The sequence below is a fragment of the Leopardus geoffroyi genome, chromosome X, assembly GCF_018350155.1.
Source record: "Leopardus geoffroyi isolate Oge1 chromosome X, O.geoffroyi_Oge1_pat1.0, whole genome shotgun sequence".
Classification (NCBI taxonomy): Eukaryota; Metazoa; Chordata; class Mammalia; order Carnivora; family Felidae; genus Leopardus; species Leopardus geoffroyi.
In genome coordinates, this window is record NC_059343.1 from 95,247,737 (window position 1) to 95,273,827 (window position 26,091).

The following is a 26,091-nucleotide window of genomic DNA, read 5'->3' on the forward strand; positions in this document are numbered from 1 at the left end:
TTATAATCCTTACATTCTGCAATTCATGCATCATTTCTTTTCATAAATGAGAACAGAACTTCTAAAAGTTACCCTCCCAGGGGGGAAAAACAGAACCCTTACTGAATATCATGTCTTGAACTAGTTGCCGAGTACACATTTAATTCTCACAACAAGCTTTTGAAGTGGGTATTGTTAACATTTTAAACAAAGAAATAGGCTCAGAGACAGTAAACAACTTATGCAGGCAAAAGAAGAATTAAGAGGTTAAACCATGATTAGAAGCAAAATCCACCTGACGCCACTGCACAATAATACATCCGTGTACTATACTAAAATCTATGCGTATCTGTGATAGTTGACAATGATAACAATAAGCTATTAGTTGAGGAACTGTTATGGGTAAGGCGTGTTAAGTGCTCTATATACATTATTTAATTTAATCCCGACAGCATCCATATGATTATTTTCCTTTTTACAAATGTAAGAACACTGAGGACTACAGACATTATGACACAAGGACATGAAGTTATCAAGAGTCAGAGAAGGGCTTCATGGGTATATTATGCCTGACTGCAAAAGTTGATATACCTAACCACTATAATGCTTATCTATGTAGAATAAATACTTTACAAAATCGCCAAGGCACAGAAGGCTATTCTAGGCAGTAAGAATCAAAGAGACAAAGGCATAAGCGTAGAGGTGGAAAGTGCACACAGGAATTTTCTAAGTAGTTCAAAACAGGCTGTGAGTAGAAAATTAGCACGCCTAAGAGTCGCTTCATAAGTAGATTCAGTTGACTTGTACTATCCTATATAGTAGCCACTAACCATCATATGGCTGTTGAGCACTGGACATATGGCTAGTCTAAACTCAAACGTGCTATAAATGAAAAACACACACCAGATTTCAATGATGTAACAGAAAAAGAATGAAGAACCTTTACATTTTTTATAGGGATTACATGTTGAAACATGTAATTACAGGTTTTGGATATCCTGGGTTCAGTAACATTAAAATTAATTTCACCTGTTTCAGTTTTACTTTTTTTTTTTATGTGTATTTATCTTGAGAGAGAGAGAGAGAGAGAGAGTCAGACAGAGAAAGACAGAGGGGGAGGGAGAATCCCAAGAGGGGCTGGATCTCACAAACCGTGAGATCATGACCTGAGCCGAAATCAGGAGTCAGACGCTTAACTGACTGAGCCTACCCAGGCGCCCCATTTTTGCTTTTTTTTTTTTAATGGATTACAAGAAAATGTAAAATTACACATGTGGCTTATATTCCACTTCTATTGGACACCAGTGCTAGAGACCATCTCTAAAATATATCTCCGTTCTTTCCACTCCTTTTCATCTCCACTGCACCCACCCTATTCCAGACCCCTTGATCTCTTGGCAGTACTTCAACAACCTAACTAGTCCCTGTGCTTCTACGTTTGTTTACTTCCAATCTATGCTCCTTTCAAAAGCCAAAATAGCTGTTTAAATATAAACCAGATCATGTTATTCCGCGGCTCATAACTGTCTGCTGACTTCCCACTGCACTGCAAGTAAAATTCAAACTCTGCACACCACAGCCCCCAAAGCCCCCACGTGACTTGGGGCCTGACTACTTCTCCAAAATCAACTTGGACGTCTTTTTCTTCAGCCACTCTGCTCCGACCGTGCTGGCCTTTCAGTTTCTTTAACACACCAAGTTTCTTCCTAACTTCGGGTCTTAGCGCGTGCGTTGTCGTTCTTTCTGCCTGAAATGCTCCTCCCTTAGTCTCTACGCAGCTAGCTTTTCTCCTTTCAAGTCTTGACTTAAAACCTCGCCTTCCCAAAGTGACATTCCCTGACCACACTCCTGAAACATGTTCCTCTCCTTTGTAGCCCTTGCCACAATTTGAAGTCGTATGTGTGCATGTGTATTAGGTTTCTTTGCTTCATTTGCTGGCTGGCTCCTTCTCCACTAGACTGTGGGCTCCATGAGGGCCGACACCAAGGTACAGGCCATTCAACAAAACATACCCTGAACCTGCCAGCAGGCATCTGACTGCTATTTGGTGTTTGTTTCAACTGATATTGGTACAATAAACAAATGATTAATATAATCAATGTCACTACTAAAGAAAATTCAGTTTTACATAAACGTAAAGCAAACTAATAAAGATCACAATACGAATAAAGCCTAATTTTTATAGAACTGTTTGGTTTATTATCACTCATAATATTAAACAGAATAATCTTTAGGAATTAAATATAATGTGTAAATATTTAATTCTACTGAGGCAACAGAAATATTCTAGAAAACATCCCATTTGGGAATTCAAAAACACTACTTAATATACTGCCATTCCAATTACTCTAAACTTTGTCACAAATAAAATGACAAACGTTTAAACATTTCAGGCAGGAGTGTAGTCTCCCTTTCTGCAGTCTCACCCCATTGCACATTATTTTCCATACTACTTGGTGGAATTGTATTTTCATAAAATCTTTGAGACATCCCGAAAGGACGAATCAAAAGCAGATAGTCCAATCTACCATTTCAAAATCTCACGAGGAGATAAACACCAATGTCGTACAGAATATCAGTGATAAGTCATCTTTAATCCAGACATAAAGAATATGAAGAAAAGAAGAAAGGTACCCTAAAATGTCTCACCCCCAAATCAAATTCTACTAGTTATTACAATACTAGTTAGTACAATAGAGGGATTATCATAATAAATTAACAGTTGCCAAGGGCTGAGAAATTAGTGTTTCTGTAATATAAAGTCAAACATTTACATTTTGCTACCAAAATACTAGTAATATTTAGTTTTTTGAGAAAATCCCAAATTTATTCTAGTATCACAGAATTCTATGATGGTGGTATTTCACGTCAGTCAATTGTTGATTTTAATCCTGGGCCAATCAACCTAAATATATTCAGTACGCTCAAGATGAATCTGTTATCTTTTACCTACAGAGAAGACAGCAATCATGAAATGAGACTGTATGAATATTAAGAATATTACATTACCTGTCTGTGAGAGGCTGGGAGGGCATCCTTTTACTCAGCGATGGAAGATCCAGAGAATCTGGTTTCTTATCCATTCTGCAACAGGCTTGGATATTTAAGTATTTAAATATGTGTACTTTACCCTTTAAACATATCTGTCAATAAATAATTGAGAAAGTAGATTTAGTTATATAGGCCCAAATATTAATGTCACCTACCAATTTATTTATATGTATATATATATATATATATTTTTTTTTAAGTTTATTTACTTTGAGAGAGACAGAATACGAGAGGAGGTGGCACAGAGAGAGACAAAGTGGGAAGACAGATAATCCCTAGCTGGCTCCACGGGGTCAGCACAGAGCCTGACGTGGGGCTCGAACTAACCAAACTGAGAGATCATGACCTGAGCTGAAATCAAGAGTTGGACATTTAACCAACTGAGCCACCCAGGTGCCCCTATTTATATATTTTAATAATCTTAAATTATGCTGAAACATCACAATCACAATAGAAACTTTACATATCTGAATCACTTGTACTTCTGACAGTTTATGAAAAAATCTGACAAAACCAACTAAAAGTCTAGTGCCATTTATAAGTTAATTTTTCTGTACGTGACTAAAGTTTTCTTGCTAAAAGTACAACAAACCATTAAATAATATAAAATCTATAATTCACAAAAGTTGCTTATTTTATTTTATTAATGTTTATTTTGAGAGAGAGAGAGAGAGAGAGAGCGGGGAAGGGGCAGAGAGAGACAGAGACACAGAATCCAAAGCAGGCTCTAGGCTCCAAGCTGTCAGCACAGAGCCGATGCAGGACTCAAACTCAAACCTCGAGATCATGACCCGAGACGAAGTTGGATGCTTCACCGACTGAGCCAGGCGCCCCTCACAAAAGTTGTTTTTATTAGAAAAAAGTGAGAAGAAATATATTGACTGTAGTGATGAGAACAGAAAAAAAATAATAATAACCCATGTAATTCTTTAAAATAATCTTATCAGAACCACAAAGTTGTTTGGTCCAAACACTGGAATAAAGTTAATCAAAATAATATAAATATAGGAAAAATGAGTTTGTTGAAAGGTGTGATAGCAGGCCAGTTAGAATAAAATAATTTTTCAAATGGTCAATTCAACTAAAATATTGTCCTGAAAAGTTACTTTCATTGGTGGTGGAGAAGAGGAATAATGAGGGCTAAAATACTATGTGAAAGAAAGTATTTTACAGAAAAAAGACAATGAGCAGTAAGAAAACGGTAAGTTAACTTCAGTCACCATGAATAATATCAAATAAATATTTCTCAAAAACTGTAATCATGGGGTGCCTGGCTGGTCAGTCAGTAAAGCGTGCCACTCTTGATCTCGGGGTCCTGAGTTCAAGCCCCACATTGTGTAGAGAGCTTACTTTAAAAAAATTTTTAGGGGAGCCTGGGTGGCTCAGTCAGTTAAGCCTCCAACCCTTCATTTCCGCTCAGGTCATGATCCCATGGTTTATGAGTACGAGCCCCACATTTGGATCTGCGCTGTTGGCGTGGAGCCTGTTTGGGATTCTCTCACTCTGCCCCTCCTCCTCTCCTGTGCGTTGTCTCTCTCTCTCTCTCTCTCTCTCTCACACACACACACACACACACACACACATTTTAAAAAATGAAGACAAAAAATAAAAACAGTTTTTTTTTTTAATTTTTTTTTCAACGTTTTATTTATTTTTGGGACAGAGAGAGACAGAGCATGAACGGGGGAGGGGCAGAGAGAGAGGGAGACACAGAATCGGAAACAGGCTCCAGGCTCCGAGCCATCAGCCCAGAGCCTGACGCGGGGCTCGAACTCATGGACCGCGAGATCGTGACCTGGCTGAAGTCGGATGCTTAACCGACTGCGCCACCCAGGCGCCCCAAAACAGTTTTTTATAACTTATTCAAAAATGTTTTGGAAGGACTGGCTGGCTCAGTCGGTGGAGCATGGGACTCTTGATCTCGGGGTTGTGAGATCAAGCCCCACATCGGGTGTAGAGATTACTTAGAAAGTGAAATCTTAAAAACAATGCTTTGTTTTATGGATGGTCTTACATAACCTACAAACACGCAAAAAATAATCAACAAAGAAAACAGGAAGAAAGAAACAAAAAAAACCAGTAAGAAAAGTACATGAAACAGTAATTATCATTCCAGGCATAAAGAATGTTTCTTAGATAATTGTAACAGATACAAGACCTGACCACTGAAAAACTTCATTTAAAAGGAAAAACTCTGAGCTATTAGAATATAAATAATTACCAATTAAAATATATCCCATTATCTGTATAAACCAAAAAACAATCATCTTTCATTACCAAATTAAATACCGGTGAATTCTTTTCTTCTGTAAATTTTTTATTGCAGTAATTCACATACATAATTTAAAATCAAAGAGAATTACAAAAGTGGTAACGAAAAATTAATCCCCCATTTCACTCCTTTCAATCTCCAAGACTTAGTCCCCACATACCAACTCTTTCGAGCGGTTTTCTGCTATTTACCTTCATATATATCAGTAATATGGTTCTGTTTTACTTCTTAGCTATATATGTTATTTATTGAGGTCTTACTAAGGAAAATGAGGACTCAGATTTCTTACATTACCACTGCCCACCACTATCACATATAGCCTAGTGGTTAGAGCACAGACCCTGCAGTCAGACTGCCTTGCTTTGGAACCAACTGTACCCACGCTAGCTATGTGGCATTGAATAAGTAAGTCCCGTAACTTCTATGCTTCGGTTTCCTCATATATAAAATGAGATATAATAGTACCTATTTTATAGGGTTACTGTAACAATCAAATCATTTAATGCATGTAAAGCATTTCGATAGTGCCTGGAACACAGTAAGCACTAGAAATATCTCTGCTATTGTTACTCCTATGTCACAATCTCTCATTAAATCAAAATACAGTATTATGACAAGAAAATATTCTGCTGAGGCCAAGAGTGATACACATTTGGCTGCTGAGTTATGGAAGAGAATCTGAGAGAATCTACCTACGCCGTAGAATAAACCCCAGGCTTTTGCTACGGCAAGTGAGGGCTAGGCATGCGACTACAGAGCTAAGGGCAAGAATCCGAGGGTGTAAATCTTTTTTTTTTTTTTTAATTTTTTTTTTTTAACGTTTATTTATTTTTGAGACAGGGAGAGACAGAGCATGAACAGGGGAGGGGCAGAGAGAGAGGGAGACACAGAATCTGAAACAGGCTCCAGGCTCTGAGCTGTCAGCACAGAGCCCAATGCGGGGCTCGAACTCACAGAGTGCGAGATCGTGACCTGAGCCGAAGTCGGCCGCTTAACCGACTGAGCCACCCAGGCGCCCCCGAGGGTGTAAATCTTAAGACCTGTAGTGTCCAATATGGCAGTCACACTAGTCACATGAAGCTATTACATCTAAAATTAATCAAGATAAGATTAAATTTAAATTTAGGCTCCTTAGGGGGCACCTGGGTGGCTCAGTCGGTTAAGAGTCTGGCTTTGGCTCAGGTCATGATCTCACGGTTCATGAGTTTGAGCCCCACTTCAGGCTCTGTGCTGACAGCTCAGAGCCTGGAGCCTTCTCTGGATTCTGTCTCCCTCTCTCTCTGCCCCTTCCCCGCTAGCTCGCTCTCTCTCTCTCTCTCTCTCTCTGTCGCTCTCTCTCAAAAATAAATAAACATTAAAAACAATTCTGGACAGCACAAATCACAGAACATTCCTGTAGCTGACAAAGTTCTGCTGGACAGCACTGCCTCAGACATTCTACAGACGTTCACAGTTCCAGTCTTTCATCCTTCTATCCAGTTACAGCTCTCCTCCAGTACCAAGCCATTCCCAGGTCTAACACAGCAAGTAAATCAACCTTCTTCGTGTTGCCCTCTCCCATAGCAGACCCAAGTTCCAGCTTTCCCCTGCGCTGCTAAGGCAGCTACTACCAGGACACCAGGCAGCCTTCATTTGAATTAGAAAAAGCATCCTCTTTGGAATGAGTGGAATGTACCTTTGTAGAAAGAAAAAGGCAACCCTTCTTCTGGAGCAGGGCGCCTGCTGGCATCTCACTGCCCTGTGCCTCCTCAGCCAGATCCTCTCGTGCCAGTGTAAGTAAAGACCCCAGTTCCCACTATTTCATCTATCTTCCATGTTCCAAAATTCTGTTGCCATCCCTCCCCTGCTGCCCTCTTCCCTCTCATTCTCTGGCCTTATTATGGGTTTATATCTTGGTACATTCCTTTACTGTCATTTTAGTAGCTTCCATATGGATTGAATCCTCAAACTAAAAGGCTGAATTAATTCTTTTCCACTTGTATCTTGTTCTTTCTGTTAGGATTCCATCTATCAGTGTTGAGAATGCGTTCCAATCAATCATACAACAAAAAGTCAAGTAGATACATACCCGAGTAGGATAGAGGTAGAGACCCTCCACAGTCTATGTTTTTAAAGGAACGCTGACAAACAGAATTACGCATCTGGCCATTCTAAATTCTGTGCTCCAGAAGCGAAACTAAAACTCCTACCAAAGTGAAAAAGTCACTTCACAGAAAAACTCCTTTGGCCAAGAAGGCCTCAACAACGAATTGACTCCTAATTCTGATGCTTTCTGATTTAGCAATCTGATTGATAATTATGAAGAAAAATAGAAGGAACACGTACTGTATTTTTATTACAAACCTGTGCTGGTGGTACTTGCAATGGATTATTATCCAAAATCATTACTTGCAAATGATGCAGCTTCCTGTAACAAACTGGAATTTCGGTCACTTTATTACAGGAGAAATCCAGCTTGACTAAGGGAAGATCTCCTAATTCTGTTCAGAAATGAAAAATAATTAAATTAAGTTGCATATAGTTGCTCTCTTGTTCGTTTCAGTAAAAAGAATGAGCATCTTACCATCTGGCAACACGTGAAGATTATTTCTTCTGATATTTAGCTCTCTAAGTGAATGTAATTTTCCCATTTGTTGGGGAAGGACCTGAATCTCATTGCAGCTGATATCCTAAGGAAAATAAGAAAATAAAATGATAACAAACTAACTGAGAAATACAGACATATTTCCATTTTCAAATTAAGGCACATGGCTAATAGCAAAAGCTACCTCAAATGTTGTTTCTCTGAAAATGGATTATCTGGCAGATTTCTATGAATGTTTCATCATAAAGTCAAGGTGGCACAGTTAAATTTTTCCGTGCAAAACTGTGAATAATAACTTAGGACTACATAATTCAGCCTTTTGAAAATCGCAGCTGAAGACTACTCTCACCAGCCAAAACCAGAAGTAAGGATAATCCAGGCACTCCTCATTCAGAGGTAAAATAAAAAACAACGATCAATCACTTGGATAATCTGTCAATTATGGTAGTTTTGAATTACTCTGTTGAACAGAAGCTGAGAAAGTCAAGGATTTACAGACGTGAGCTGGAGAACCAAAGACTATGGTCAGAATCAATTTAAACCTCTTTCTCAACGGGACACAAAATATGAGGGGTTACAAGCTCAAAATCTTGTGGCTCACATCATAACGCAAAGACTTTCCAGGAGATCTGAATCAGAAATGTCTCAAGGTTAAATTAAAATGCAAGTTCCTGATTTAAAGGTAAATGACACCACTTTCCCATAACAGGAGACAGCTGAAAGTAACTGTGCTCTCCTCTTCCTCCCCTCAAAGAAAAATCTGCAGCGTGAGCTCATACAGCAATCATTCCAGACACACGGCAAATGAAATTCACATTCTTCTGCAACTTCTTCCAATTTCCAGCTTTCACTGGAAATGATATTAGCTTGAAGGGAACAGAGTGGCACATATATTCAGTTTTATCAAAAATTAAAAAGGCAAGAGGGTAAATTCAGAATACTGAAGCCACGTAGGGAAAAATCCAATAGAGCTAAGACGATTGGAAAAATGTATCCCGGAACACCTGGATGGCTCAGTTGGTCAAGTGCCTGACTCCTGATTTTGGCTCAAGTCATGATCTTACGATTCATGAGATCAAGCCCCAAGTCGGGCTCCATGCTGACAGCACCCGAGCCTGCTTGGGATTCTCTCTCTCTCTGCCCCTCCCCTGCTCACACGCTCGTGCTCTCGCTGTATTTCAAAATAAATAAATAAACTTAAAAAAAAGAAAAAATGTACCCTAATACTTCTTTCAATCTATACCTAAGGCACCTTCGTTCAACAATATCTATTCATCAAAGACTATTTGCTAAACCAGGTTCTAAGTGCTGAATTTAGATTGTCTCATGGAGAAGCTGGTATTTGAGCAGTCTTGTCAGAGCTGAAAGTATGAGCCATGCCAATATATAAGAAAGGCAAAAAAGAAGGAACTTAAGGAAAAAAAGAAGGAACAATAAATGTAAAAAGGCTCGTAAGCAAAACATGCCTGACTTGTACTAAAGAACAGTAAGAAATTCAGTGTCACTAGAAGAAAGCGGGCAAGCAGGAGACTAAACTGGGGGGAGGGGTACAACTTAGGCCTTTGCTCGAAGAGGTGTGGGCAGGAATCAAAAACTTATAAACAGAGGTATGACATGATCTGACTTCTATTTTGACAGGACCTTTGCTGCTACGGTGAGAATAGGCTATTATCCAAATGAAAGATAATCAAATTTGGAGAAAACGTCCTTTAAATTAATACTATTGCTTCCTGCAAAAAGTATCCAATACTGGAGAGTTCTATATAAAAAAATCCATTGAAATTTGATAGCCGCCCAGAAGAAATAAACCCAAACACAAAAAACTGACCCACTCACCAATAGGTACTCTACAAAATACTCTGCGGGGATTGGAGACCTGAGAAGATTTCCTAGGTTTCTAATTATAGAATCGCACTATAGTTGGCCACCACATTCTTGCGGAATGGTGTCACGGGAAATACTCCAATGACAGGTAATACCCACAAATTCATTACATGATTTACCATTATCAATTAGCCATCTTAATGCTATCTATCCACTGTTACTGATTTCAAGAATTTAAATAAAAGCATGATATTTTTATAGTGTCTAGTAAAATACAATCTTTAGTAGCTTTAAAATATTCTATTTAATAACTAAAAATACTAGAATAATTCTAAAAATCCTAAATATTCTTAAAATTTTATCTACCCCAAAACCATCTCATGTAATATAATTTAGAACATAGGGCCAAAACTAAATGACAAAAAAAGAAAAAGAAATTACACAGCCACAGAATCTTAAAGTATAATATTTATAAAATCTTTAGAAATATTAAGTATCTAGGGGCACCTGGGTGGCTCAGTCAGTTAACCGTCCAATTCTTGACTTCAGCGTGGAGCCTGTCTGGGATTCTCTCTGTCTCCCTCTCTCTCTGCCCCGCCCTCACTCACTACACTCTCTCTTTCTCTCTCCCTCATAATAAATACACTTAAAAGAAATATTAACAGTGTCTGGGTCAAGCTAAATATTGGTCCCCTTTTTACTATGAATTTGTTAAATCACATCTAGAATCTTCTGTTCATTTGTGAGTATAATGTTAAAAGGGACCTTAATAAAGGGAAACATTTTCAGGATAAAAATAGCTAAAAATAGTGAGGCACCTGGGTGGCTCAGTCGATTAAGTGTCCCACTTCGGCTCAGGTCATGATCTCACGGTTCGTGGGTTTGAGCCCCACGTCGGGCTCTGTGCTGACAGCTCGGAGTCTGGAGCCTGATTCAGATTCTGTGTCTCCCTCTCTCTCTGCCCCTCCCTTGCTCGTGCTCGGTCTCTCAACAATATATAAATGTTAAAAAAAAAAATTTTAAATAGCTAAAAATAAAAAGTAATGAAGAACAGAAATACAGAAAATATAGAAAGGAGTAAAAGTAATAAAGATGTTTAAACTACAGAAAAATAGGCCTTAGAGTTTGGTGAAATGGGAGAATAAACACATGACAGATTACAAATACTTGAAGGGAAGAAAAGTTGTCATTCTATACTTTTTCACATGGTAGTCCCAGGACCAATGGATAAAAGTGATAGGGGGCGTGTATTTTAGTTCAAAATAATAAAGATAACAAATAGGAGTTTTGCAAAAGACAATAAAGGATGCCTCGGTGACACACACACACAAGATTTATCCACCACTGAAAACGTACAACTAGATGTGTTGGGGATTCCTATGCTAGCAAGTGGTTAAAATTCTATGGTTCTAAAACATAACAGGACTAAGTTCAAGGCAGTCTCCTTGTGTTATAATTGCACATGCAGGTATTCATTACTGGATAAAAGAAATAAAAGGATGATGTTCTTGAAACGTCTGTTCATAACATTCTATTTGCACATTAATTTGCCACTGAAGAATCATGGATAAGTTCCTCAAAAAAACTTTTGGCCCTCCACACATAATAAAGTCATACTTAAGAATACTTTCGTTTTTTTTAACGTTTATTTATTTTGAGAGAGAGAAAGAGAGAGGGCAAGACAGAGTGCGAGGGGGGGAGGGCCAGAGAGAGAGAGAGGGAGAGAGAGAATCCCAAGCAGTCTCCGTGCTGTCAGCGCAGAGCCTGAAGTGGGGCTCAACCCCACAAACGGTGAGATCATGACCCGAGCCAAAATCAAGAGTCAGACGCTTAACCAGCTGAGCCACCAAGGCACCCCAATACTTAAGAATACTTTTATTTTTTTTTTTTTTTTTTTTTTAAATTTTTTTTTTTTTTTTTCAACGTTTATTTATTTTTGGGACAGAGAGAGACAGAGCATGAACGGGGGAGGGGCAGAGAGAGAGGGAGACGCAGAATCGGAAACAGGCTCCAGGCTCTGAGCCATCAGCCCAGAGCCTGACGCGGGGCTCGAACTCACGGACCGCAAGATCGTGACCTGGCTGAAGTCGGACGCTTAACCGACTGCGCCACCCAGGCGCCCCTTAAGAATACTTTTAAAATGTCCATATATCAGGAAAGCATTACTCCAGACAGAACAAAAAATAGAAATAAACAGCAAGCTATACTGTGTGAGGTGGAAGCATTGGCGAGACAGAAATGCCTTTCAAAGTCCTTCTAGACGGACTAAGAATCAAACTGACATGAGACAAATTAACAGGAGAAAATGAAATCCCGTTTCTTAAGTACGGAGAATCCATACCAACATGAAATTCCCAAGACAGGCAAGAAGAGGCTTATATGACATCCTGAGCTAAGGAGAGGGGTAAGAGTCTGGGGATACAAAGGAGGAAGAGCATTATTAGCAGGAAGGTGAGAGGACATGTTTGGAAAACAAAGTGTGCTGGATTATTCAAATAACTTTTTTTTTTTAATTTTTTTTTTAACGTTTATTTATTTTTGGGACAGAGAGAGACAGAGCATGAACGGGGGAGGGGCAGAGAGAGAGGGAGACACAGAATCGAAAACAGGCTCCAGGCTCTGAGCCATCAGCCCAGAGCCCGACGCGGGGCTCGAACTCATGGACCGCGAGATCGTGACCTGAGCTGAAGTCGGACGCCCAACGGACTGAGCCACCCAGGCGCCCCTCAAATAACTTTCTTAGGCAAAGAGGAACCTCTGTTAATAGTGCCTATCCTGGTACAGGCTCTTCTTTCCACTGTAAATTTAGACAGTTGAGGTGGGGGACTAAAGAACTTTTCCTAAATCTGTTGGATGGATTGCTTTTAACTCAAAATAATCATGCCAAAGTGCCCATCCTGGCCTGCCCTTGGCCCCTCCAGAAAGTAACAGAAAGATGAGAAAACGGGCCAATGTTTTGAGGAGATAATTATGTTTCTCTCAAAGTTCAATGTCCTTTAATACCTAAAATGTCCTGTACAAGGTAATTACTTTATTCCTTTATTTCTACAATCAGTTGTACACAATGGCCTCTTTCTATCTTGGTCCCAAAAGTGTTGTAAAATCACATGAGAATATAGAAGCGCGAGAGTTATTTTGTTCATTCTACTTTGCAGGCATTACACTCTCTTCCTTTATTCCCTTTCTCTGAGGCTTTCATAGCAGCCCCGGTCGAAGACCTTTACTGCCCCCAAAATGCACAGACAAATGCTTACTGGTTTGAAAAGCATTTCTCAAAGCTTATAAGCAAACCTTCTGACCTCACTAGGACTGAGAAACAGCCAGGCTCTTAATGTGGCTGTGAGCTAAAATCAGACATAAGCAATGGGATCTCAAAATTTTACTACGGTGAACACAGACACATACCAAATTATTCTTTAAAAAAAATTACACTGAAATTCCATAAAAAGCAATCTTCCAAAATACATGTTATGCATATTACACACAATACATTATTATACACGATCAATACAACTGTTTTACTCACCAATTCCATTAAGTCTTTTAACTTCCCAATTTCTTCTGGAATGGATACCAGTTTATTATTACTGACGACCAAAACTTTAAGGGGAAGGTCAAATAGGTATTTTGGCAATGTTGACAAAAGATTTCGACTGAAAAGAATAAGAGAGTCTCATTATGAGAGATGTCTGAAATTTCTGCTCTGTTGAAAAAGAACAAATCACCTCAAAAGTAAATAAAAAGCTTCACCAAATAATAACTATCATTTAATGAGTGCTTACTCTGTATCATACTAAAAGCCTTAAATGTAGTATCTCCTCTAATACTCGCATTAACCCCGTAAGGCAGGTTAGCAGTACTATCTCTATTATACAAATAAGAAAACAAAGGTTACAACTGTGTTAAGTGACTTGCCCAGTCACAAAAGACTGCAAAGCCTGTGTTGTCACCTATGATACTGTCTTACATGCCATCAGTTCTCAAAACCCAGAATCATTCTTCTGCGCTAGAAAATGCCAGAACCTTGTTCTCTGGTCTCATTTCACCGCATTCAATACCTCCATACCTTTACCTAAGGAAAAGTCCCAAGGATAAGTTTGCACATGCCACCATGTTAAAACGTTTATAAAAGAATGACTGGGGCTACATGTTCAAAAACATGTAGTAACCCTAATCCATTCCCTTTTCTTGTGAGTTTATGGTATAAGGGCCCACCCACACCGTTATCTCGGATCAAAGCTGACAGAACATTCCTATCTCTGTGGATATAGCACAACTAACATTAGCAACAACTAACCTAAATATAGCAACAACTCGCATTTATTGAGTACATACTACGTGTCGGGCCACGGTCGGAGCACCTCCCATGAGTTAACTTCGCTAACCCTCACAACAACCTGCTTTAGGAAGAGAGAGAATATCACGATGCCCATTTTACAGATGAAGAATCAGTCAAAAAGAGATTAAGCAAACTGCTCCAAGTCACACAGCGGGTAAATACGAGAGCCAGGATTCAAATCTGGGCAGTAAGGCTCTGGGGTCCTTCCCCTCAACGTACGTACGGTGGGTCAAATTCACATACCAATGCAGACTGACCCAAATGATCCCTGCTATAGATTCAATGTTTGTGTTCCCCACAAAATTGTAATGTTGAAACCTAATCCCTCATGTAATGGCCTCTGGAAGTAGGGCCTTTGGGAGGTGATCGGGTCATAAGGGTGGAGCCCCCATGAACGGGTTTAGTGCCCTTATAAAAAAAATACCTCAGAGAGCTCCCTTGCTCCCTCTGCCAAGTGGGGACAGCTAGACGACGGCCGTTTATGAAATCAGGAAGCAGGTCCTCACCAGACACCAAATCTGCCAGTGCCTTGACCTTGGACTTCCCGCCTCCAGAAATGTGAAAAATAAGTTTCTGTTGTTTACAAGGCACCCAGCACATGGCATCCCGTCATAGCAGCCCAAACAGACTAAGACAATCCCCCTACTAAAAAAATATAAAGTATACCATTACATTTACACACTAACAAGTATTCATAAAAATAAGCTATTATTTTTCCTGTTTTTCAAAGTGGCAGTGATAGACCTGTACCTAGCATTGTGCAGAACATACACAGCAACAAAAACCCAGTGGCAGCCCAAGGAAGAACATCAGGACCTCTCACCTCAACCCCCCCCCCCCATATGTTATGCCTGCAGAGGACATCCAGAAATACTAGATTGGCTTTAATCACAAGGAACAGACTTAAAAAAATAGACAATGCCCCTAGACCAGCAATCCTGGCCAGGCTGCTGGAATGTCAAATATGCCAGGAGCTTGTTACAATTCTTGACACTTTCAGGATCAAATAGAATCCTTGGGAAGGTGCCCTTGTGGAGCACACAAGGATCTTCCTACAGAATTCTTCTAAAAAAGGGAAGAGCACACAGGAAGAGAGAGCTGAAAAAGCATCTTACAAGTTTCTCAAGGTATTTTCACCAAAATAAAAAACAAAGTAAGTGAGGAAAATAACAGCACATACAAACTCATTCTAACCTTCCCCAGACCAAAAAAAGTTAAAAATTGGTCTATTTTGGGGGGGGGGGAGCACCTGGCTGGCTCAGTGGGTAGAGCATGCGATTCTTGATCTCAGGGTTGTGAGTTCAAGCCCCACGCTGGCCCTAGAGCTTATTTAAAAAAAAAAAAAGCCTATTTTCCTCCTTTAAGAAGGTTCATTGAGTTAGCAGTCAGCTTTCTCCAGAGTCCAATTTCTTTATACACAGCTACTAAGTCATTAATCTTCACTTTTTTGCCATGTTTTAGAGACAAAAGAAATCAGAAACAAGGACTAATGTTATTTCAATAAAGTTTGTTCAAAACTGTTTGTGACTATACACAAAAATCGGGAGGTGACTTTTAGAGATCAAAACAGCAAAGAATCAGAGAAAGTTTTAGTGAAACTATTTTAAGATTACCATACATTTCTATTCGAATAGAAATTCAATTTTTGACAAGTTACTTTTTTCCATAAAAGAGCAAACTGAAACAAAAACAGAGACAAAACTTAAACTAAGGCCTTACTTGCCTCAAACCTCTCCCCCAAGCCAGGCCAAGGAGATATTAGAGAATTAGAAAAGAGCAACCCAAATGACTACCTCTATGAAAGGAATTTCCTCTCACACATTTTCAAGTATAAAGTTTCAGCTAAAATAGTTAAGTACTGCTAGATGACGTCACTGAGGGAGACATACAGAAGGATTGATACATTGCAGCGAGGAAGGAGCATTATTATTTATATGTATTAGTATTTCCCACTTCCCTATATGAACAATTCCCAATATGGGAATTGTTAAGGAGGGGGAAGAAATGACCCTTACAACTAAAAAAAAAAGGAACGCAAGAAAATGATTCTACTTTTTTTGAAGATTTGATTTTTTTTAATAATGTCTACACCCAACATGGGGCTCAAGCCCACCACCCCGAGATCAAGAGCCACACATGTCACAAAGGCGCCCCGAAAATTATCTTAAGCATAAGTCACAACATACCAGTTTCCATTCAATGTCACTCATTTGACAGGACAATCTTTTTCTTATACTTATCGAATGGTGACTGGTATAAATAGAGGGTAACAGCTAAGAAAGAGAGTTCTACAGTCATACTGCTTTGATCTGAATCTTGGCTCTACCACTTGCTGTGTGTGTGTGTGTGTGTGTGTGCGTGTGTGTGTGCGTGTTATGTGTACACATACACACACACACACACATGACTTTGGGCATACAGTTTCCCTCTGCACTTCAGTTTCTCATCCGTAATGCAGGGATAATAATAGCACCTTTCTCAAAATGCTGCTGAGGAGATGATGTAACATGGATAACATATTTGTAATGTCTGGCACACAGTAAGCGTTATTAACATCAACTGTTACCTACTTCCTAACATTTCAACGCTCCCATCCCAATCCATGCATCCTTAAAGTGGCAACAAGAACTCACAAGAGTGTGAAAAACAGAGCTCAAGAACTGTTTCTTCATAATGGTTCACTTTAAAGGGCGTCTGGGTGGCTCAGTCAGTTAAGTGCCCAACTCTTGGTTTCGGCTCAGGTCATGATCTCATGGTTCGTGAGTTCAGGCCCCTCATCGGGCTTTGAGCTTGGGATTCTGTCCCCCTCTCTCTCTGCCCCTCCCCTGCTTGCGCTTCCTCTCTCTCTCTCTCTCTCAAAATAAAGAATAAACTTAAAAAAAAAAAATAATAATAATAATGTTTCACTCTGAGGATGCATATAAATAAATCTGTAGTGTGGTGCTATGGTTTCAGAAAAATACGTCTGCTCTAAAGCCTTGCTACCCAAAGGGATAAGGACCAGCAGGCATTGGCATTACCAGGGGGCTCGCTAGATATGCAGATAATCAGATGTTTCAATCCCCAGGTGGCTCCTGTGCAGGTTAAAGGTTGAGAAGCACTACTCTCAAGACCAAGACCAAAAACCTATAAAGTAATGTGAACACGTAACAAATATAAGTAAGACACTGCTGAAATAAATATGGGTTACACAGCCAAACCAAACACAATCCTTTGTTACCGGAAAGGGTTAGAACCGTAATAAAAAACAAAACCTACAAAAAAAGAAAAAAAGGTTTCCTTACCTAATGTTAAGGTATGTTAACATCTGCAGGTTTTTAATAGCTTCAGGAATGGTTTTGATGCAATTATGATATAAATTTAATGTTTCAAGAGGTGCAAATAACCAAACATCAGAAGGAATTTCTGTAAAACGATTTCTCGAAAGATCTGAAAAAGAAAAGTAATATTTGAGTATCAAACATAAACCTGTATCTATTAACAATTAACAGAATTATTTTCATACTTGCTGAATCACTTAGAACCTAAGCAACTACTTAAAATATCATAAAATATGGGGCTCCTGGCTGGCTCAGTCGGTACAGCATGCGACTCTTGATCTCAAGATTGTGAGTTCAAGCCCCAGTTGGGTGTAGAGCTCACATACATACATACGTACATACATACAATATTATAAAATATTATCCAAAAAGGCAAAAAAAAAAAACCCCATGTAGAAACATACTCATTTAAAGCTTATTTATTAACAAATTGTACTTGATACGCTTTGATAGCTTTAAAATTTATCTTTTAAAATACCAATGAAGAATTCTCTCCGATCCTTTCAAAAACACAAAACGTCCTCCGCTGATCCCACATCCTCCTCCACCTCTTCCTCCTTCACAGCCAAACTTACATAAATCTACAACACATCTAAATTTCTTACTTACCATGCATTTCTCAACCCACTGTAATTTTGTTTCTATTCCGCTTTCATGCTCATCAAGGTCACCAACAGCCTCCATATCACTAATGACTCATCCACCTGGAAACATTTCCCTTCTCTTGGCTTAGAAGCCTACATTTCTGCATCACTTCTTATCATCTCTCTGGCTACTTATTAGTCTCTTGCTAGATTTTCCCCTGTCTGTATTGTAAACGTCGATGTTCCTAAGAGCTGTGACAAGATATTCTCTCCATCTTAAGATACGCACTTTGGCGGATGATTCCACCCAGTCCCAGGGCCAAAATAATCTTTATATACCGACAAGTTTCAAATTAAAGCTCTGTCTCAACACCTATGTTCTGATCGTCAGAACTTCTCTTGATAACTCTCAAGCACCTCAAATTCTACAAAATCTGTACAGATTCTGTAAAAACCCGAACTGAAGATCTTCTTCCTCACATCTGTTTCTCTTATCTCAGGTAATGTCACCAACATCCTCCTGTTGAGTTGCACAAGCCAGACACCCGGTATTCATTCTTGATTCCTTCCTCTCCTAAATTATTCCACATACACACAAATATACTTCCATTCATTTCAATTTTCACAAAAATAAAATCGTGGAATTATTATAACCATTACACCTCCTTTAAAGGTTTGTTAAATGGCATTTTGAAAAAAACTTAGGACATCATGTGGCAGGTTGAAAAAAAATACCCTAAAAGCGTTTCTTAAGTGAAGCACTACTGACCTTTTAGGGGGCATGACGATTTGTTGTGTGAGGCTATCCTGGGTGTTATAGGATATTTAGCAGCATCCCTGGCATCTATCCATAAGATGCCATTAATACCATCTAATCGTGGCAGCCAAAAAATGTCCCCTGGGGTTCAAACCCCCCTACACGTGTTGAGAACCACTGCTACCTCATCAGAGAAGTTCACTTTGCTTACATTAATTCATTATACTTATTTGGTTAAAAACATAAGAATATTATTTATCTGTGTCAGGGAGAACATCGATAGTGTACCTTCACCCACCATGTATCATTTAGCATGCGATCTGCCCTCATGAGAAGAACAGCCTCCTATCAATGCTCATCTTCCTCACTCTGAAGAATGAGACCCATTTACTTAGCAATACAGTAGATTCCTATTTGGGATATTAATATACATGTATTAATATATGTTTGTGTGTGTATAAACACGTACTCACCTAATGTAAAATTTTATAATAGGCCAAAGAAGACATTAGTTGTGATTATTTGAGGATTAATTTGGAAACTTCTTCCTACAACCGTAAGATTCTGAATGACTAAATAAAAGGATAGATAGAATTACTAGAAACCAAAATCTGAACTTGAAACAGAAGTTTCTCAATATCCTGGCTTACTTCCTCTGGATACCCAAGCATCATGGAGGACAAATGAATTCATTATTTCTTTAGTTTAGGATGTTTCTTTTACATTTAGGGTTCTACCTCTTGCTCTTGTAACTTCAGAATCCCAGGAGTTGAAAATTACTGTTTACAATTAATTTTAAATCCTAAAAACAAACTTTGCCTAGTTCATCATTCTGTATAAGTATTATATACCCAAAAATAATACAGTGGTCCTAGAGCTGGATGATGGAAGCTTCAATTAAGATTGCAAGAATGAGGATAAGAAAATTAGGCAGAATTTGAAATATATCTTGGCATTAGTACTTAACAGGGATTGGGCAAGTGATTGTCTATGTGGGATACATAAGAGGCAAGAATCAAGGATGGCATCCAGGACTCTGGCCTAAGCAACTAAAAATGATGCTACTTAATAAAAGAGGAGGGGGTAGAACAGGATTTTTGGTTTTCTGCTGGTGGAAGTTTTATTTTGTTTTTTGAGGCAGAGGTTAGAATCGAAGATTCTATTTCATATTTGTATAATGTGAGATATCTGAAAGAGAGCCAATGGAGGAGTTAGTCAGATGATTACAGATCTCAGAAATGAGGTCTGGGATGGATATATAAAACTGAAAGTGGTGGGAACGTGGTCAGTACTATAAAATCATAGAAATGGAAGACATCACCAAACATCAGAGTATTGAGTTGGAAAAAGCTCAAGAATGGGCCATCAGGATAGCCAATATTTACAAGCTGAGTAGAGGGGGGGAAAGCAAGCAGAGAAGACTAAAAATAATGGTCAAGAGAAAGAGTGCTCTAAAAAGTGACAGGAAAAAATATCAAAATTACTATTTGTTCAGCTACAAGCTAAAAGCAATCATAATCCTATTCTTGATTTGTTTTACCAGCAGACAAGCTAACTGTTGGTCTGATGCGTAACTGTAGCCCCAAACATAAGAGAAATAAAAGGAGTGTACATTTATTTCCTGACAATATAAAAAAGCCAAAATATCAGTATTAATAAAAACAATGATTTTAATAAAATAATTTAAATACTATGAACACATTATTTTAATAAGTTATATATTATTGTGTGAGGCTTTATGTTCTTTCCCCTCAAAAAAAAAAGATTATTTAGTTAAATTACCAAGTAATATTGAGAGTTCCCTTAGGGAATTGAATTAAATTTGCAATAATAACCTATTTTCTGGATGAGCTAATATGCTTGCTTAGTAAACACCACTTAAAATTACAATTAATTATTCTAATTTAATTGAGTGAAATCAAAGCATAATAAACTCAAAATTAAAACTCAAGCCATTATCAAGCCCTTAATTAAGAATATCTTGTTCTAGGGTTTTTCAGATTTTAAATCTCTATAAACATCCTTTCTAGGAATTCGGTAAACAGAATAACAATGTCAAAAGAAAAAAATACGACCAAGGAAAGAAAGATAGGGAATAACACAAAACAATCTGTATCTCAATTTCTTGAAATATCACACACTAACAGCAGCTCACATTTTCCTTCAAAAAAGTACAAATGGACTTTTAGATAGATACAATGGATAAAATTCTAACTTCTAAATTTTTCATCTTGCGACGTACAATGAAAACATAAAGGAATTTTTACAACCTTCAAAATCATTTAATTAACACGTACAGTTGGGCACCTAGACTAACATAACTGGTAACGAACATACTCAAGAAACACATGCAGAATTGGTATCGTATTTAATACGGTTCCATCCAAAGACGAGAAAACAAAGTGTTAACTTATTCCTTATGGGGACGTTCATCTCACAACAGCCTTATAAAGCCTGCCTTCTTTGGGGGTAAACGGGACTTGGGAAAAGATAATTATAAAGATGTTCCTGCTTTCCCCCCCACACACACAAAAGAAAACTAAAATTCGTTCCGTATCTTCCTGAAGTGAGTTGAATGGTGGCCCTCCAAGACACCAGGCCCTAATTGCTGTGAACGCTTACGCGGTAACATCGTGCAGATATAATTAAGAGTCTTGCACTGAGGAGACTAACCTGGATTGTCCAGGTGGCCCTAACTTCCCCCACAGGCATCCTGATAGGAGGAAGGCACGGGGAGGTTGGACACACACATAAGAGGAGAAAGCCGTGTGAAGATGGAGAGAGAATTGGAGCGATGCAGCCAAAGAATGCCAGCAGCCGCCAGAAGCTACAAGAGGCAAGGAAAGAATTCTCCTGTAGAGCCTCTGGAGGGCGAACAGCACTGCTGAAATCTTGATTTTAGCCCCATAAGACTCATTTCCTATTCTGGCCTCCAGAACTGTAAAAAAAAAATAAATAAATAATAAGCTTCTGCCGTTTTTAAACCACCAAGTTTGTGGTAATTTGTTACAGCAGACGCAGGAAACTAACACACTCCTCATCAAAATAGTTTATCAGAAGTAATGAGAGAATGCCTGCAATTTTTCTTTTTTAAATGAAATAGCTGCACATTTTTTCTTCCTTAAGCAGGAAGGTGATATCTCAGTTAATTAGTGTCCTTGGAGATAACGCACCTTTATAACCACTGAATTATTTTTCTTTTGTCTTGGTTTTAATCATAAATCATTACCAAGCAGTACTGGCAACAACTCAACAGCAGACAGACTGCTGTGTACTGTTTCCTGCCTTCCTTCAAACCTCTCCCGGTAAAACTGCGAGGAGCCTTTTAGAGATGTTAATAGGTCATTTTACATAATCTGATCTAAATTATGTCCTGTATCACTCTTGGGCTTCAGAGGTCAAGGAAGCCAGGGGAAGAAAGGAAAGGAGTCAGACGGAATGGAAATCTGTTTGCTGTCCCCCAAGCTGCAGCCACAAGAGCCACAGATGGGTCCATATGCCAGCCAGTGCCATTCCTGGCCCACCGGCTGGCATTCCTGCCAAGGTATAGAAAACGGCTTTCAGAAATTACACTATTATACAATAGTAATTATACTAATTATAGTTTAATCTTATTCCATGTACAAAAGAGTGTACGGTTTTTGTCACAAATTGTTGAAATTTAAACGAAGATGCGTGAGTCTTCTTTAGGTGATATTTAATAATATAGATTACTATAGCCCCTCTTATTAAAAGAATCCTAGATAACATCTGAAAATCTGACACATTTCTACCTCTGGAAAAATGTCTAATAATGAAGCATGTTGTTGGAACACACCCTCATCATTAACAGAGATATCATCATAGAGTTTTCTGCTTAAAGAAACAGGAGGAGGGCACCTGGCTGGCTCGGTCAGCAGAGCATGTGACTCTTGATCTCGGGAGTCACAGGTTTGAGCCCCACGTTGGGGGCAGAGTTTACTTAATAAAAAAAATTTTTTTTTAAAGAAACATGAGGATTAAGTGGAGAAATAATTTGAAATGAGAACTCAAAATTCACACCAACAATAACCTAAGTGGAACTGGGGTGACTATTTCTCTCTCTCTCTCTCTCTCTCTGTCTCTCTCTGTCTCTGTCTCTCTCTCTGACACACACACACCCTGCATATGCTAGATCAGAATACTAGAGGCCTTGCATAATTATGTTTAATCCTCATAACAGCCTTGTAAGGTAGCTATTATTTCACATTATACGTATGAATCAAAAACAGATTGAATGTCACGCCCAATGTTAAAAAACTAGTAATAACCGACAGCACCAGGGTTCCAAACTCAGATGGGACTTCAAAGCCCACATTCTATGTGTGGATTTCCACTCCTTCAACACACTATTATGACCTCATGTCCCAGATTTCAAATATTCTGTTCCACTGGAATCAGAAAGCAGGGTCAGAGAAATTCTCAATCTCCTAGCCACATTCATAGGTTAGGTTACTTCTTGCAATAGGAAGCAGTATGTAAATCTTAGTTCAAGTCCAATTTTTTTTTTTTAATTTTTTTTTTCAACGTTTATTTAATTTTTTTTGGGACAGAGAGAGACAGAGCATGAACGGGGGAGGGGCAGAGAGAGAGGGAGACACAGAATCGGAAACAGGCTCCAGGCTCTGAGCCATCAGCCCAGAGCCCGACGCGGGGCTCGAACTCACGGACCGCGAGATCGTGACCTGGCTGAAGTCGGACGCTTAACCGACTGCGCCACCCAGGCGCCCCTCAAGTCCAATTTTTAATTAAGAAAATAATGAACACCTTTATAAAGCTCTCAGCTGTTCCTAATTTACCAATTCAGAAGTGTTTGGTCTGAGCCAACACATAGCTTTCTTGGCTCCTTGAAGAGTGGACTCTACTAATTTTTCAGTATTTTTAACCAATCCAATGAACCAGGATTAAAGAAAATGAAACAAGTTTCTTCAAAAGGTTAAGTAACATCTTATAGGCAAAACCAGTCGGCTGAGTACCTGTCAAAAACTCTGAAGAATCTGAGACTTTAGCCTACTTGCAAGCCAACGAGTTAGCCTAACATAGTTGTACGGATGCTGGATGAAGGTAGGAGGTTCCTGTGAGACAAAGGACTTTATTACTCACAGGTGGCAGAAGCAGCATATTTTTATCAGTTCTCCTTGCCTCCCAAATCCCACCAGGGCAACACAGATAAGTACAGAAGAATGCTTCCCCACATAGTATATCGTGTTATAGGAGAGGAACTCTGAGCTGGGAGAACCAAATCTTTTATAATAGACAGTAAGCATGCATACACTTTGTTTAAAGGGAGGCATTATCTTCATACTAGACATTAAGCATAACTGTCCTTTGCTCTGCAGAGAGAAACTATCTCATTTCTCCAAAAGACAGTCCTGAACAAAGAGCAGTTAGTGCCTCATTCACAAGCTGTGCAGAAACATGAAGCCCATGGAAAATTATCTCCCAATAGTACCATGTACATTCCTTATCAAGCAGGGATTTGAAGTTGCAGCCTCACCACAGAGACTATACAAGGTAAAACAATTACCTTAATTCTCAAGTTTGCTGTCGTCCTGCACTTACTGTCTGTGATAGAGGCAGGCAAATCCTGATCCTCACCTTCTAAGCCCCATTCTCTTTGTTTCCTGGGCAGCATTCTGACTGGACTCATTTATTCAAACAAAATTCTCTTAAGCACTATGAATTAGGCACTAGGTGTTAAGGTAGGTAAAAAGCCCAGTCAGACACCAACCCTAAGTAATCCCAATTATTGTTTCACTCTAGCACCAAATATAATCTACTTAGATAATAACAACTCACTGAAAGAAGCTATGCAAAAAGAATCACACCCACTTAGTTCTACTAAAATGGTAATTTTTATAAAGCTGTTGTGGTGAGACCAGTACTATATCATTCGTGGAGTATATCTCAAAGTTCACACAAAGACTGACAGCATGAAAAGGGAAAGGTAGCCACTATTTAGCAGCTGAGCACTACTCTGGATCTGAATATTCTGATTCTACTGATTACTACTTATAAAACATCGCCAAAGTCACTTATTTACTATTCCTCACTCACTCAGAGATATTGGAAAGGAGTGAATCTTCTATGAAAAACCTAAAATCCCAAGAAACAACAGAAATGAAGGGAAAATTACCAACTTGCACCTAGTGAGATATATATATATATATATATGCTAATAAAGATACAAAATAAAATGATAGAAATTGATCATTATATTCAGTTCTTATGACATGGAAAATATGTACCAGAATTCTATGTCTTTAGGGTGTGGATAAACATCAACCAACCCAAAAGCATGTATCCTAATATGAAAATTTTAAAATTAAATTTTCTGTGCCCTTTGGTAACTGATATTACTCAAATGTAAGCAGTTACAGTATGTAAAATCTCATTAATATGCTCTCAAATATGAATGCTTCCTTACCTATTTTTCCATCTAGAAGAAATGTCAGGACTAAAAACAAAAGCAACAAGAAACCAGGAGGCATCACAGCTGTCTGTTGATGCAAGAATGGAGAGTGTCTTTGAAGTATCAGAGACTCTGATGTTGGAGCCTGATGGGAAATGACAACCCCGTGGCTCTGGCATCTGCTTTCAACAGATGCCCTCTGCAAAGACAGGTGATTTCTTGATTCAGTATTCCCTAGAAGGGTGTTGGGCTGTCATTCGGGACAAGATAATGGAAGGTCCATCTAAAACTCTGAAGCCTTGTTGAATGAGTAAGACGTATGGGTAACAGAATTTCTAAGCTCCGTGGTGAGTTAAATTGCTAACCCTAAGTACAGTGGAGAGAAAAAAAAAAAAGGGGGTCAAGTAGATATGTGAAAAAAAATGAAGGAAAAATGCTTTAAAGCCAACAATTATGAGAAACAATAACAGGCAGACCTCACTGGCCTACAGCAACCAACACTGGAAAGCTCTTTTTGAGCACAGGCACTTTGAGAAGTAAGGGTGCAAACAAAAACAGATGCTACAAGGAGAAACCACAGCTGCTAACCAGAGGGTAGATTACATGCATGCTCAGTGAGAAAAGGACTGTGAGTCATACAACTATTAGGCCACGTGGAAGTATGAGACTTTATTTAAAAAAAAAAAAAAAAGGAGGGGGCAGCTCCATGCAGTTATCTATAGGAAATCCTGCGAAGTGTTTTAGTTTTGCCAAGAAATAACGACTAATTAACCGTGCAATGACACTCCAACATCAAAGTAATGTTTAAAAATGACACTATACTTCAAACCTTATGAAGACTTATTCTACTGTAAATTTGGCATTATGAATCTATGCGGTATTATTTATTAAATGGTTCTTGGAAAACCTTTATTTTCAAAAGACAACTGTTATAGCCTTATCATATAACTT

The 26,091-nt window shown here is 38.7% G+C and overlaps 1 protein-coding gene across 5 annotated transcripts in view; it reads right to left on the reverse strand.

Moving 5' to 3' along the window:
- Window positions 1-26,091, reverse strand: part of LRCH2 (leucine rich repeats and calponin homology domain containing 2) — a 101,768-nt gene that overhangs the window by 52,045 nt on the left and 23,632 nt on the right. For all 5 annotated transcript variants that reach the window (XM_045470791.1, XM_045470790.1, XM_045470789.1 and 2 more), the window contains exons 2-6: window positions 17,334-17,478; window positions 13,237-13,363; window positions 7,866-7,971; window positions 7,646-7,782; window positions 2,989-3,122 (exon numbers count right to left, since the gene is read on the reverse strand). In XM_045470791.1, the coding sequence (XP_045326747.1) occupies window positions 2,989-3,122; window positions 7,646-7,782; window positions 7,866-7,971; window positions 13,237-13,363; window positions 17,334-17,478 (649 nt within the window). The remainder of the gene's footprint in view (window positions 1-2,988; window positions 3,123-7,645; window positions 7,783-7,865; window positions 7,972-13,236; window positions 13,364-17,333; window positions 17,479-26,091) is intronic.